This window comes from Neophocaena asiaeorientalis, unplaced genomic scaffold (genome assembly GCF_003031525.2).
Source record: "Neophocaena asiaeorientalis asiaeorientalis breed wild unplaced genomic scaffold, Neophocaena_asiaeorientalis_V1.1 scaffold478, whole genome shotgun sequence".
Lineage (NCBI taxonomy): Eukaryota > Metazoa > Chordata > Mammalia > Artiodactyla > Phocoenidae > Neophocaena > Neophocaena asiaeorientalis.
In genome coordinates, this window is record NW_020173200.1 from 1,006,094 (window position 1) to 1,022,449 (window position 16,356).

General features: G+C 35.7%; 1 protein-coding gene across 3 annotated transcripts in view; it reads right to left on the reverse strand.

Moving 5' to 3' along the window:
- Positions 1–16,356, reverse strand: part of FOXJ3 (forkhead box J3) — a 131,927-nt gene that overhangs the window by 21,117 nt on the left and 94,454 nt on the right. For 2 of the 3 annotated variants that reach the window (XM_024744733.1, XM_024744734.1), the window contains 2 exons: positions 10,332–10,433; positions 2,051–2,179 (listed from right to left, as the gene is read on the reverse strand). In XM_024744733.1, the coding sequence (XP_024600501.1) occupies positions 2,051–2,179; positions 10,332–10,433 (231 nt within the window). The remainder of the gene's footprint in view (positions 1–2,050; positions 2,180–10,331; positions 10,434–16,356) is intronic. The other variant, XM_024744735.1, reaches the window with a different exon arrangement.

Sequence of the window (16,356 nt, forward strand, 5' to 3'; positions counted from 1 at the left end):
AGGTCTTGAAGAATCTCAGAAATCTAATCCAACCTCCACATTTCACAGTAGGGGGGAAAAATTCAAAGTTAAAGGACCTTCCCAAGGTCATAATAAGTGATAAGCTAAGCCTGGAACCCTTCCAGTTTCTGTGGAGTCTCCATCTTGATTTCCACAGAAGCAATTTCATCTCAAACTCACTATACTCTGAAACTACTAACATTTCTCATTCATTCATTCAATTAATCTTTAAGTATTTAAACTCAAATACTGTCAGTCAGGTTGTATGGCACTGCCCAAAGCAGCAAGGAACTTCAACACACCTAACTCTTCACTGTAGGTAAATTTTTCTTTTTTAAATGAAACTTAAGGAAAGTAAGAAATGAAGGGTAAAAGACAAAGGAGATTCTGAGAAAAAAAGAATAGATCAGGGCCTCGAGCTATGCAAGGAAAAAGAGCACCATGAACACCTAAAAAATAAGAATTATCTCTGAAGACAGCACAACTAGAAATAAAATAAAACATGATCAGCAATATATCTTAAAGATCATATATCAAGCAGTAACAAACTACCATTTGGTTTAGTGTTTTGAAAAAATTAAGATATGAACACTGGCTATAGATTTATGCAGCCTTTCAAAATGATGCTCACAAGGAGTCTACAATGACATGGAAAAATATGAGTTTTGTGTAGGGGAATGGCTCCACCACTGGCACATGACTTCATCATTACTGAGTATTTTAATTCACCACCTGATCAGCTAAATATGTAATTTTTTTCAGGAAGGGTGCATGAAAACAAGGGTAGGATGCTTTCTAAACTCTGTGTATCAAAGAATTAATGTCTTTTTCTTGACTTCACAACTGAATGAAAATTTGGTGGGCATAATACTTATAATTCCAAATCTATTCCCTTGACACTCTTTATAAAGTGTTCCATCATTTTCTGGCATTTAGTATTATGGAAGAGAGGTATGATTTGTGTTTCTCTGAATGTACCTTATTTCTTCTGCTAGAGTATCTACGATTACTTCTGAAATTTAAAAATTTGTCATGATGTGTCTAGATATAGTTTTTTTCCCATTAACTTTTCTTAGAACTCAGTAACCCTTTTGTTCTCTATTTCTTCTGAAAATTGCTTCTGTACCAACTATTTGGGGACACCTATAATTCGCAATTCTCCATATCTATCGTATTCTTTTACATAATTGGTATTCCTTTATCTGTTTCTTCTGCATTCTCGAAAAATATTTTAAAATTTTCCCCCCAGAGCACTGTTAACAGTTTTGCGTTGTCTTCTTTCTCCTACGTTCAAGGTGAGTTTTAAAACTGCTCTCTGAATTTCTGTTTCCCTCGTGTTATTTTCTTATTTCAGGTCTCCCATCCCCCTTATATCTTTTCTCTGTGTAAAGTTTTTACCTATTATTCATCTTGGAACAGGGAGAGGTGTGATGAGATCAAATTTATACCATGAACAGTGTGGTATATGGCTCTCTCGGGCTCTGTTCTGTCTACCCAGGAGGAGAGGTGCAAGGTGATTTGAAAAGAAGTATCAGATAAAGGAAGGGTCAGCACAGGAGCAAAAATACTCACACAGGTCCCTTTATGGCATAGCTTTGTTTTCCAGACCCAAACTGAAAATACAAGACTGGTTAACAACTGAGTACCAGGTCATCCTAAGCTTTGGGGTTTGTAGAATCCCCTTCTTAGATCTGCTTCTGGGAAACTAGGTGATATACATATCCTCTAAGCTCTTTTACCAAGGACTGTAAAATATCATTAAACACAGCTTTAGAAGACTAAAGTAAAAATTCTTTTCCTATTCCAATTGTGTTTCACTTGGACAGAGAACAGATGAAGTAGACCAAAATATATAACATAGTACAACAATATATTTGTATCTAACTTGCTAAAATATAATAGAAATCTGCTCTACTTATCTAAGCTAATGATCAATTTGATCAGTGAGAAATATACATCTTCACTTTTTCTTTGTATTTCAATTACGTTTGGTTACACTTTAAGTTCTAAATGAGTACTCAACAAAGGAGTTAACTTCACCAAGACTTACCGGTGTGTAACTATGCACACTTCCAACACTGTTCAAATTAACAGATGCCAAACTCTGATCTGAGAGACTGTTGTTAAGGCTACTGCGTGGGCTATCACTACCATCCTGATCAGTGTTGTACAATGTTACCTACAACGAAAAGAACAGCAACATTTGAATAAGTAGTTCCTACTATAAAAAGTACTTTTTAAGCAACTCTACAAGAATACAACTAACCTGGTAAATGGAAGGAAAACAAAATGTTATTGGTCTTTCCTTTGGTGTTTACCTACCCCAAATCCATGCTCTACATCGCTCACTCCATGTTCACCATGAAATATTGATAATTTACTTTCAAATTAAAGGATATACCCCATCCAGAGGTACATAAATTCAATTTTCTAAAAGGTATAATTAGTTCATCGACATTTAATAAGAGGGGATTATAACAGATTTTTACTGTTAAATATTTCTATAATGCATAAACTTATTTTTACTCAAGCTTTAAGCAAAATCAGTTTTCTTCTTTCAAAATCTTAGGCATCAAAAAAAAAGAACACAAAAAATAGAATTTAGGCATCATAGTGTTTATAACATTGAAAACTGTAAACTGTCCAACACAATTGCAGAATCATAAATATGTGATCTGATTTTAAAAATAACAATAATATGCTAACATATGCATGAGACATGAAAGAACTATGTATCAAACTGTTAACAATGGTTAACTGGCGGGGGCTGGGTATTCCTAAAGACTTCTGTCACTCATAGTGTATATTTTTACAATGCTTGAGTATGTTTATAATGTGCATTATCATTTTTAATTAGAAACAACAACAAAAAAGATATTTTTAAAACAGAAAACTAGTCTAAATATCCTTTAAAGTTCCATTCAGATGCTACTACCAATTCTCCTTTCTATGCTCCTACTTTCATGGGAAAAATTAATACTTTTGATTTTACGGTGTAACTAATTTTTATCAAATTTTTATCCACTACTAGACTGTTAGCAACTTGAGTTCCCCAATAAATAATCATAAGCAGCATAATGTTTTCTACTCAGTATACACATAAAAAATACTTGCTGAATTTAATGACCAATTGAGCTATTACCACCCTTCTGTCCGTGCTGAAAATGGGGTCATGCTCAATGCTCATTTGCCAAAAGAGGCCAAAACCTGGAAAACTAGGCATATATGCCTCAATACTTAAGGCAAAACCAAACTGTCTCACATTCACATCAGCTAGGAACAATTATGTGTCTAGGAACTAATAAGGGAAAAGAGTATAAGGAAAAATGAGAGAAAATAAAACTATGGCAAAGATTTTTCTGGTCAATATTTCCAGTGTAAATTTCATTTTTAAAAAAATCAACCTTATGGGCTCTTAAGCAATACAATATCAGCAAATTACAAGCATCCCATGGTCATTCCGTTGGCTGCTCATTCTCTCCTGTGCATGCTTAGTTACCTATCAGTCAAGTCAGAAATACTTCCCACCACCTTGGACAAATTCTCATAGCAAGGAGGATAAGATTTTTATTAAAATGTAACATATTATGGAGAGGAAAATACATGAGTTGTTATAGTTTATTAATTATAAAATGGGCATACTCATGGAATCATGTAATCAATAGCAACTCTCAAACTTTGATCTTAGAACCCTTTTGCAGTCTTAAATATTAAGGAGTCAAGAAGCTTTTGTTTGATATATTTATCAATAACTGGCATATCAGAAATTTAAAAATTTTTAAATACTAACTTAAAAATAACTATTACAAACTCAACTATATGTTAACAAAAAAAAATTTTCTCTCAATAAGTAAAGTTAGAAGTAAATTTGAAAGTTGTAAATTTGTAAATTTCAAAGCCTGCCCTAACAGGAAACAGCTAGATTCTCATATCTGCTTCTGCATTCCATCTGTTGCAATACGTTGTTTAGGTGGAAGTACAGAAAGAAAACCCAGCATCATATATACATATATATGTGTGTGTGTGTGTTTGGAAAAGGGAAGCATATTTTAACAGACTTTTCAGATAATTGTGGATAGTCTTTTTTGATACTACACGAAAACATGACAAGTGACAATTTTTTAAAGATTAGTTGCAATGTAAAATCTGAAACCATATGAATAAAATTTTCATACTCTTTTACATTATAATCCACTTTCCACCTCGGACTTTGAATGGATCATTTACCCACGCATGATTTTATAACATTATGCATTGGTCATTTGGAAAATATCATTCACTAAGTTATGCAGATCTTCCAAATATTGACATATTTCATTACACAACATCAAAACATCACACCTGTTAACATTACCAATAATCTCATTGGAAAAGTGTGTAAAGACTGTGAAGCTATCAGACTCACTGTGGTGGATACAAGTTTTCCGAACCTGTATGTTTTGCTTAGAAGCTCAAATTTTACCATTGGCAAGAGATACTGTCAATTGTTTTCCTTTAAGTGAGAGGCTTACTTTATTCATTTTCAAGAAAATATCTGCCAAATACCCAAAACTGAATAATAGTGTCAGTTGTTCTTTCAATTAAAATCAATGCTCCATGAACAAAGTGGCTAGTTCAACACAAATGCTCTTCCTTGAAGCAACCACTGTACCTCGGTATACACAGTTTAAGCGTTTTATGCGTACTTCCCATTTCACCACACAGATTCTTAAAAACGTTTACTCAAAGGTCACAATTTAATACAATTATTTTTCCTGCATCACCAAGGATATTCTTAACTAGTATTTGTTTTTTTTAACCTGAAGGGTGTGTGGTTGTGAAGAATACAATGGCTACTAGTACAGTCAGGTGTCACTGCCTTGACTTGTGCTAATGTTTACATATTATTGCTTTTGCTGCATCTGTGAAAACACAAAAATAAAGGAAAAGGCAAATAGCATTTTAGTATTATCATGGAATCCCCAAAAGGGTATTGGTTACTCAAGTGTCCACAGATCACAGAACCACTGATACAGAACATACATGCACACCAGAAGGCCCACTCATGAACTCTCCCAATCATCATTCACCAGCCAGTCATTATCCATCCGCATATCTCCTGTTACAGGTAACCACCACACAGACTTCTAGCATTAATGACTGGTTTCATACAACGTATCATACAACATATATATATATCCTTCTCTGTCCTTTTGCAGTAAATTTAGCTAAAGGATTACATAAAGCTTTGTTGTGTGTTGCGTTAGCATCGGCTCTTAATCTTTTATTACTTCCTTCATTCCACTTTTTAAAACATATTTTATTCTTTTTCATCCATCTGAGAACTTTATCATTTATATTAAGGTCTCAAATCCATCTGAAATTGATTTTTTTAACATCTCTATTGGGGTATGAAACTGATTTCTGTGCATGAAAAAAATCTCATTTTTCTATTGATTCAGCACCATTTGTTGAAAGACATCACTGAACTCTGTTCCATAATTCTATGTGTCTATTCTTAGGCCAATATTACACTTTCAATTATTGTAGGCTTACTCGATATTTGGAAGTATAAATCCTCTAGCTTTTATCTTTTTCTTCAACAACTACTGTTTACCATTTGGAGTCTCATTTATCTTTCAAAATCAGCTGGTCATTTCCTACTATCTGCCTTCCCCTAAAAAAAGCACTGTGGAATTTTGATTGGGATATTATATCTGTAGATAAACTCAGGAAAAACTGACTTCTTTACAATAATCTTCTCTATGAAAATTATATACCTAGTTATTTATACACCCTTTGTTCTCTCTCAGTAATTTTTTATAGTTTTCTGTGCAGAGTTCATCTTTCACTTAAACCTAGCTACCTCAGAGATATTGCGGGTTTGGTTCCAGACCACTGCAATAAAGCAAGTATTGAAATAAAGCAAGTCACACGAATTTTCTGGTCTCCCAGTGCATATAAAAGTTACGTTTACAATGTACTGTTGTCTATTAAGGTGCAATAGCATCATGTCTACAGAAACAATGTATATACCTTAATTTAAAAATACTTTATTGGTTAAGAATGCTAACCATCAGCTGACAACACAGGTTGCCACAAACCTTCAATTTGTAAAAAGCCCAATATCTGGGGAGTGCAATACAGCGAAGCACAATAAAATGAGGTGTCTCTGTATTTGATGTTTTTGAATGCTAATGTAAGTATTATCTTTTAAATTGTATTTTCTAACTGTCCATGACTAATACACAGAAAAATAACTGACTTCTAAAATCCAACACTGATCTAATATTGACACCTTGGTAAATTCACTTATTAATTCCAAGAGTTTGTCTGTAGATTCTTTTTAATTTTCCATATGAATAATGATGTCTTCTGTGAACGATAGCTTTACTTTTGCCTTCCCAAATTTTAAACATTTTCTCTTTTCATAACTTTCATTTCTCCTCTCCTTGCCCCAACACTACTGTCATATATTTTACTTCTATGTGTTATAAACCCACAATGCATTTTTGTAATTTTTGCTTTACAGTTATCTTTTAAAGAGATTTACATTTTTTTAAAAAAAGCTTTATATTTACCCACATAGTTACCATTTCTGGTGTACTTAATTGCTCTGTATAGATCCTGATTTACATCAAGAACTTCAATTACACATATTACAAGTTACCTGAAGCTGTCCCCACAGCTCATTAATTTACTTTCTTCTTTCTTTTTTTTTTTTTTTTTTGGGGTATGCAGGCCTCTCACTGCTGTGGCCTCTCCTGTTGCGGAGCACAGGCTCCGGACGCGCAGGCTCAGCAGCCATGGCTCACGGGCCCAGCCGCTCCACTGCATGTGGGATCTTCCCAGACCCGGGCACAAACCCGTGTCCCCTGCATCGGCAGGCAGACCCTCAACCATTGTGCCACCAGGGAAGCCCTTTCTTGCCTACTTTTGGATTAACCAAGGATTTATTATTTTTCCTTACTTGGTAATATTCTTTTTATTCTTGTAGTAACCTAGAGCAGTGGTTCATAAGGTAAGGAACCTGGACTAGTATGTGACCAGTATCTGAGAACGTGTCAGAAATGCAATTTTTCAGACCCCAACTTAGACCTAGAGAATCAGAAACTCTCAGGGTAGGGCCCAGTAATCTGGGTTTTAACAAGCCCTCCTAGTTATTCTGATATATGCTGAAGTGTTAAGAATCACTGCCCTGGATTTTACCACATGCCCTTGACTTAGTACTTTTACCACTTCCCATACAATGCAAAGACATTAACTGCAATATACTTCCTAATGCTTTACTCTAGTATTGTCATGTACTTTAACCTCTACAAGTATTTTAGACTCCAAAGCATTGTGTTCTATAACAGCACTGCTATTGATTTAATCACTCGATACATATTTTTATTTACTGACATGCATACTCTTTTGGTGTTCTTCATTCTTTTCTGCACAGGATAATTTTCCTTCTATCTGAAAAATTAACCTCCTTTAATTTTTTAATACTGTTATTCTCTCACATTTTGTTTCTGTAAAAGCCTATTTACTTAACCTTCATTTTTCACAGAAATTCTAATTTTAGAATTCTGGATTGGCAGTTATTTCCTGTCAGCACTACAAAAATTTCATTCTGGTGTTATCTGACTTTTATCATTTCTATTCAGAATTCAGTGTGTTCCTTTGAAGTTGCCTATTATTTTCCTCTGATTTTAAGATTTTAAAAAAATCCTTGTTTTTTAGCAGTTTGACTTTTATTTGCCTGATAAGGTTTTCTTTTAATTAGTCCTTCTTGGGGTTTTCAGAACTTCTTGAATCTGTACTATCTTTCATCAGTCTTAGAAAATTAAAATATTGCTTCTTCTCTATTCCCTTTTGCTTCTCTTCTGGAACACTAATGACAAGTTTGTTAGATCTTTTCCCTGTATCCCATTTATCTCTTAAGCTTCTCTGAATTTTCCATTCTTTTGTTTTTCAACTTGCATATTTTCTATTGACCTATCTTCCAGTTCACTGATTCTCTCCTCTGCTGTGTCTAATCTGCTGTTAAATCCATCTATTTAATTCTTAATTTCAGTTATTATATTTTTCAGTTCTCTTGATTCTTCCATACAGATTCCAATTCTGATAAACTTTCTATAATTCATCTATTTTCTTCAACATATTCGTCATAGTTATTTAAAAATCAACATCTAGATCACTTGTGGATATGTTTATACTATCTTTCAATCTTGGCATTTAATTATTTGGTCTTGTTTCTTGGAATGTCTGAAAATTCTGACTGAAAGTGAGACCTTACTTATGAAAACGTGCAAAAGCTCGGGATATGTTATCTTCCAGAAAGGATTTAGTTTTCTTTTGGCAAGTGGAATATTAGCATACCACCCTAATAACAGTTTGAGACTGGTGTTATTTTGATTTGCTCTTACTTATAGAATATAATCTTTCTTAAGTATCAATTTGTAAAACTGGGGTATTCACCATGGCTCCCTCTTTAAAGAACTACAACTTTTGTCCCCCCTGCCCACCTCTGTGAGACTGCTGAATTCTGGCTAGTGAAAAATCCACATGATTTGCCTGTGTCTGAGCTGAAGCACACACAGGTTAGGGATTAGCAAATGCCGTAACTGGATATTGCTTGCAAAAAGTTGAGGTAACTTCTGAGATTCCTCAGGATCCTGGTCCTTAAGCCCCGGCTCTTTGGTAGCCTCATACTCTCATTTTTACATCCCTAGCTCAGTGACTGCTCTAGGTTGTAGCTTTCTGTGCAGCCTCTATGCCATGCACTGAGAAGTGGGAAATGTCCCCAGGGAAAACATGTAGGGCTTATCTCAATGTGCTTCCCTTTTTTCTGAGATCTCTGCTTCTTAAGTCCTGCTTGTCTTTTTCTCCAATGCCTTTCTTTTTTATTGGTGGGCAGGGTGGTAATTTTATATAGATAGGGAGAAGGGTTAATCCGATACTAGCTATTCTATCATATCTGAAAGCAGAAGTCCCAAAACTCCAGTTTCTTTATTTAGTCACGAAGTCCCAGCGTTACTACTTTCTAATTGTTTCCTAATAGCCACAACTGTCTATGTTTAGGCCTCAGTATCTCCTGCTTGGACTATCGCAAAGAGCAGTACTGGATACCTCTGATTCCAACCCATCTATTTCACTGGAAATTCTCAAGTCTAGCTGGTATCATTAGGGATGATTTTTGAAAGTACAGATTTCTGGGCCCTACCCACAAGGATAAAGTAACTGATTTGGTAGGACTGCAATGGAATCTGGGAATTACTACCACCACCAAACACACGTACACACTAACAGCCCTACCCCTCCCTCAAGTGATTCTGATGGAATCAATCCATGTATTGCTATTTGGGAAAAATTATCACTTTACACCTCAGTTGCCAGTTTCCTATCTAAATTGGAATTCTGATTAGTAACTCTGATTATAATCTGTCTTCTATCTGCTTATTCAATACTTTTTATCAATACAAAGATACTACATATATTAGTGCAACTGAGTATGTATACATGTTTGTGGTTTATGTGTGTGCACAAGAAAGTAGAAGAGAGATTTAAAACAAAAACAAGAGCAACTGAAAGCAAGGGAGATAGGGAGAGGGTAAAAGCAAGACTGACAGACCGTATGAGTACAAGAGTGAGAAATATTATGGCTTCAAGGTGCTCATCATGGTCTAGTAAGGGAGGAAATAGATGCACAGAACTGAGTTATTTTATGAACCTCCCAGAGCCTTTTTAGGGTTCTGAGATATGATATTAAGAAATTACCTTGTAAAGAAGAGGTATTTGTACCCTACTAGGTATCTAATGAGTTAGCACAAAGTTCTGACCCTTGCTTCAATAACAAAAACAAAACAAATACTGCAGCAGACTACCACATACTACACTTCTAGGTATGTACCTAGACTTGAATATCATGAAAGAGGTTGACCACCGTTCTAATGGACTCTGAGTTTGTCTGAATTATTTATTTTACTGGATTCTGTTGACACCCTGGTTATTTGTCAATCTCTTTTTAAATCACATATTTAGAGGGGTAATCAATGATTTTGAAACAAACTGATTCAATAAAATGCTGGACTCAAAAATTCAATGGGATTGGTTGTGTCAAGAATTTAGATTTAATATAGAGCTTCCCAATAAGCACCTTCCAATTTTTCCAGAGAATTATTTATTTACCTCTAACTTGTGTAAAGCTAAAAGCATTGTGGATTCAGCTTTCAAACTGCCATGTATGGTTTGGTCAAATTTATATCATCTTTAAACTCAACCATACAGAAATCTACTATTACTATAAAAGCAAATTAAATGTATTACTCAATGACATTTCAAAAGTGTTCAAAAAATAGAATTACTTTGTTAGTCACAGTGTTGATTGCCAGAGTTGGAGAGGCACTTCCCGAAATAATACACTCCATTCCCAAAGAATCTGAATCTATGCTATATGGAGTTGAGGCCTAAAATACAAGAACAAAATAAATAATTATTAGCTCATAAAACCACCAACTTTAACACAATTTGAAGTCATTTCATCAAATTCTCCAACATCCAGTTTTGTGCTTTGTTTCTGAAAATAAACTTAAAATCATTACTGAATTCTCTTCTACTATATTTTATTATGCTACTAACCTGATAATCACCAAGTCCATTGGTATGGCTACTCCTTACCAACTCTTTTAACTGGTTGTGGGATAGATTTGCAAAAATTAGAGATAAACTTCTGTAGTGGAGACGACTAATAATCGGGTAACACTCATTCTCCCCTCTTCTCCCTTTTAGCAATAGATCCCTGTAGTTATCAATGCATCTCTGCCCATCTAAAGACCACCTTTTCCAGACTCATTTGCAGCTAGCTGTAGCCATGTGATTAAGGTGCAACAAATGGCATGTGAGCAAGAGTGATGTGTGCAACTTCTGGGTCATGTCTTTGAAAGAAACTTGCTTGCCCTCCATCCTCTTTCCCTCTTATTGCAGGCCTGTGACACAGATGTGCTGGTGGTGATCCTGAATAACCAGAAAGCTGAGGGTAATACCATGGGGAACACTGTAAAGATAAGATTAGAAGGAAACATCTGAATGACCTTGTGGAACAGAGCTGGTTATCCATCTGATCCACCTCTCAGCTTGGACTTTTACCTAAGAGAGAAATAAATCTCTCTGGTTTAAGCCTTTCAGGTGTAGTTTTCTCTTCCTTTGTCTGTTAATGCAACTGAACAATATCCTAAATAACACAATTTCATATACATTGTTTACAGAGCTAACATGGGTGTCAAAAATCAATATAGGTTTTCTACATTTAGAATTCTGGATATAGATTGTGACAACTCCTTTCTCTCTCTCAAAAGAAACAGTAATTTCACTGAAAAACATTTCTAAGGTTGATTTATTTATCACTTAATCCCTTGACATGAATTTCTTTCATCAGATAATCCAAGAGGGAACAGATATCTTGAAAAAAGGAAAAGACAAGGGTCACCCCAAGAAGGTAGAATCTAGTACTTACGTGCTGGGTACACACTAAGAGTTAGGTGAACATGGAAAAGCACTTCAGAAATACAAATGGAAGAACTACAAAGACAGCTCTGTCTATGCCCCAACTTTGGTGTCTGCCAATTTAGCTACAATTTATGCCCCAACTTGGGTGCCAGCTAATTTAGCTAAATGAACACAGAAGATTACATTAGAAAGCTGCAAATCTCATGTTCCTCTAACTCAACTCAGTCATCTCGTTCCAGACTACTGGTTCACTATCTAATTCTCACTCCTCCCCACTGGTAACAAGAAGCAAGCCTGTGTTGTGTGATTTCATGCAAATTACTCAACCTTTATACTCTTTTCCTCATCTATAAGAGGATTATGCCACCTCCTTTAGAGGTATGTAAAGAGCATTAATGAAATAAATCATGTAAAGCACTTAGCATAGTACCTGAAATGCACAGCAAGTGCTGGCTTCTATGATGACTACTAACATGTATATACTACTGATGCTGAGAACCTACTGATAGGAATATTCAATGGTGATTAATGGAGACAGATTCACAGCTTTAGCTAGAAAATCTTTTAATTAGATATTCTTCATGGACACTAAAAATCTGGTTCAATCAAGAGAATAAAAGACATTCATAGAAAGACAGACAACATGAAAAGGCAGAGGGTTATGTACCAGACGAAGAAACAAGATAAAACCACAGAAAAAAACTAAATGAAGTGGAGATAGGCAACCTTCCAGAAAAAGAATTCAGAATAATGATAGTGAAGATGATCCAGGACCTCAGAAAAAGAATAGAGGCAAAGATCGAGAAGAAGCAAGAAATGTTTAACAAAGACCTAGAAGAATTAAAGAACAAACAAACAGAGATGAACAATACAATAAATGAAATGATAACTACACTAGAAGGAATCAATAGCAGAATAACTGAGGCAGAAGAACGGATAAGTGACCTGGAAGACAGAATGGTGGAATTAACTGCTGCAGAACAGAATAAAGAAAAAAGAATGAAAAGAAATGAAGACAGCCTAAGAGACCTCTAGGACAACATTAAACGCAACAACATTCGCATTACAGGGGTCCCAGAAGGAGAAGAGAGAGAAAGGACCCGAGAAAATATTTGAAGAGATTATAGTCGAAAACTTCCCTAACATGGGAAAGGAAATAGCCACCCAACTCCTGGAAGCGCAGTGAGTCCCACACAGGATAAACTCAAGGAGAAAAACGCCAAGACACACAGTAATCAAATTGGCAAAAATTAAAGACAAAGAAAAATTATTGAAAGCAGCAACGGAAAAACGACAAATAACATACAAGGGAACTCCCATAATGTTAAGAGCTGATTTCTCAGCAGAAACTCTGCCAAGCCAGAAGGGAGTGGCATGATACACTTAAAGTGATGAAAGAGAAGAATCTACAACCAAGATTACTCTACCTGGCAAGGATCTCATTCAGATTTGATGGAGAAATCAAAAGCTTTACAGAGAAGCAAAAGCTAAGAGAATTCAGCACCACAAAACCAGCTTTACAACAAACACTAAAGGAACTTCTCTAAGTGGGAAACACAAGAGAAGAAAAGGACCTACAAAAACAAAGCCAAAACAATTAAGAAAATGGTCATAGGAACATACATATAAATAATTACCTTAAATGTGAATGGATTAAAGGCTCCAACCAAAAGACACAGGCTTGCTGAATGGACACAAAAACAAGACCCATCTATATGCTGTCAACAAGAAACCCACTTCAGACCTAGGGACACATACAGACTGAAAGTGAGGAGATGGAAAAAGATATTCCATGCAAATGCAAATCAAAAGAAAGCTGGAGTAGCTATATTCGTATCAGATAAAACAGACTTTAAAATAAAGACTGTGGGCTTCCCTGGTGGCACAGTGATTGAGAGTCCGCCTGCTGATGCAGGGGACCCGGGTTCATGCCCTGGTCCGGGAAGATCCCACATGCCACGGAGCGGCTGGGCCCGTGAGCCATGGCTGCTGAGCCTGCGCGTCCGGAGCCTGTGCTCCGCAACGGGAGAGGCCACAACACTACATAATGATCAAGGGATCAATCCAAGAAGAAGATATAACAATTATAAATATATATGCACCCAACATAGGAGCACCTCAATACATAAGGCAACTGCTAACAGCTCTAAAAGAGGAAATTGACAGTAAAACAATAATAGTGGGGGACTATAACGCCTCACTTACATCAACGGACAGATCATCCAAAATGAAAATAAATAAGGAAACAGAAGCTTTAAATGACACAACAGACCAGATAGATTTAATTGATATTTATAGGACATTCTATCCCAAAACAGCAAATTACACTTTCTTCTCAAGTGCACACAGAACATTCTCCAGGATAGATCACATCCTGGGTCACAAATCAAGCCTCAGTAAATTTAAGAAAATTGAAATCATGTCAAGCATCTTTTCTGACCACAACACTGAGATTAGAAATGAATTACAAGGAAAAAACACAAACACATGGAGGGTAAACAATACGTTACTAAATAACCAAGAGAAGACTGAAGAAATCGAAGAGAAAATCAAAGATTACCTAGAGACAAATGACAACGAAAACACAATGACCCAAAACCTACGGGATGCAGCAAAAGCAGTCCTAAGAGGGAAGTTTATAGCTATACAAGCCTACCTCAAGAAACAAGAAAAATCTCAAGAAAACAATCTAACGTTACACCTAAAGGAACTAGAGAAAGAAGAACAAACAGAACCCAAAGTTAGCAGAAGGAAAGAAATCATAAAGATCAGAGCAGAAATAAATGAAATAGAAACAAAGAAAACAATAGCAAAGATCAATAAAATTAAAAGCTGGTTCTTTGAGAAGATAAACCAAATTAATAAACCATTAGCCAGACTCATCAAGAAAAAGAGGAAGAGGACTCAAATCAATAAAATTAGAAATGAAAAAGGAGAAGTTACAACAGACACTGCAGAAATACAAAGCATCCTAAGAGACTACTACAAGCAACTCTATGCCAATAAAATGCACAACCTGGAAGAAATGAACAAATTCTTAGAAAGGTATAATCTTGCAAGACTGAACCAGGAAGAAATAGAAAATATGAACAAACCAATCACAAGCAATGAAATTGAAACTGTGATTAAAAATCTTCCAACAAACAAAAGTCCAGAACCAGATGGCTTCACAGGTGAATTCTATCAAACATTTAGAGATGATCTAACACCCATCCTTCTCAAACTCTTCCAAAAAAACTGCAGAGGAAGGAACACTCCCTAACTCATTCTATGAGGCCACCATCACCCTGGTACCAAAACCAGACAAAGATACTACAAAAAAAGGAAATTACAGACCAATATCACCGATGAATATAGATGCAAAAATCCTCAACAAAATACTAGCAAAGAGAATCCAACGACACATTAAAAGGATCATACATCACGATCAAGTGGGATTTATCCCAGGGATGCAAGGATTCTTCAATATATGCAAATCAATCAATGTGATACACCATATTAACAAACTGCAGAATAAAAACCATATGATCATCTCAATAGATGTGGAAAAAACTTTTGACAAAATTCAATACCCATTTGTGATAAAAACTCTCCAGAAAGCGGGCAGAGAGGGAACCTACCTCAACATAATAAAGGCCATATACGACAAACCCACAGCAAACATCATTCTCAATGGTGAAAAACTGAAAGCATTTCCTCTAAGATCAGGAACAGGACAAGGATGTCCACTCTCACCACTATTATTCAACATAGTTTTGGAAGTCCCAGTCAGGGCAATCAGAGAAGAGAAGGAAATAAAAGGAATACAAATTGGAAAAGAAGAAGTAAAACTGTCACTGTTTGCATATGACATGATACTATACATAGAGAATCCTAAAAATCCCACCAGAAAACTACTAGAGCTAATCAATGAATTTGGTAAAGTTGCAGGATACAAAATTAATGCACAGAAATCTCTTGCATTCCTATACACTAATGATGAAAAATCTGAAAGAGAAATTAAGGAAACACTCCCATTTACCATTGCAACAAAAAGAATAAAATACCTAGGAATAAACCTACCTAGGGAGACAGAAGACCTGTATGCAGAAAACTTTAAGACACTGATGAAAGAAATTAAATTGGTACCAACAAATGGAGAGACATACCATGTTATTGGATTGGAAGAATCAATACTGTGAAAATGACTATACTACCCAAAGCAATCTACAGATTCAATGCAATCCCTATCAAATTACCAATGGCATTTTTTACGGAACTAGAACAAATCATCTTAAAATTTGTATCAAGACACAAAAAACCCTGAGTAGCCAAAGCAGTCTTGAGGGAAAAAAATGGAGCTGGAGGAATCAGACTCCCTGACTTCAGACTATACTACAAAGCTACAGTAATCAAGACAATATGGTACTGGCACAAAAACAGAAACATAGATCAATGGAACAAGATAGAAAGCCCGGAGATAAACCCACGCACCTATGGTCAACTAACCTATGACAAAGGAGGCAAAGATATACAATGGAGAAAGGACAGGGTCTTCAGTTAAGTGGTGCTGGGAAAACTGGACAGCTACATGTAAAAGAATGAAATTAGAACACTCCCTAACATCATATACAAAAATAAACTCAAAATGGATTCGAGACCTAAATGTAAGAGCGGACACTATACGAGGCTGTGGTGGAGAAAAGGGAACCCTCTTGCACTGGTGGTGGGGATGTAAATTGATACAGCCACTATGAAGAACAGTATAGAGGTTCCTTAAAAAACTAAAAATAGAATTACCATATTATCCAACAATCCCACTACTGGGCATATACCCAGAGAAAACCATAATTCAAAAAGACACATGCACCCCAATGTTCACTGCAGCACTATATACAATAGCCA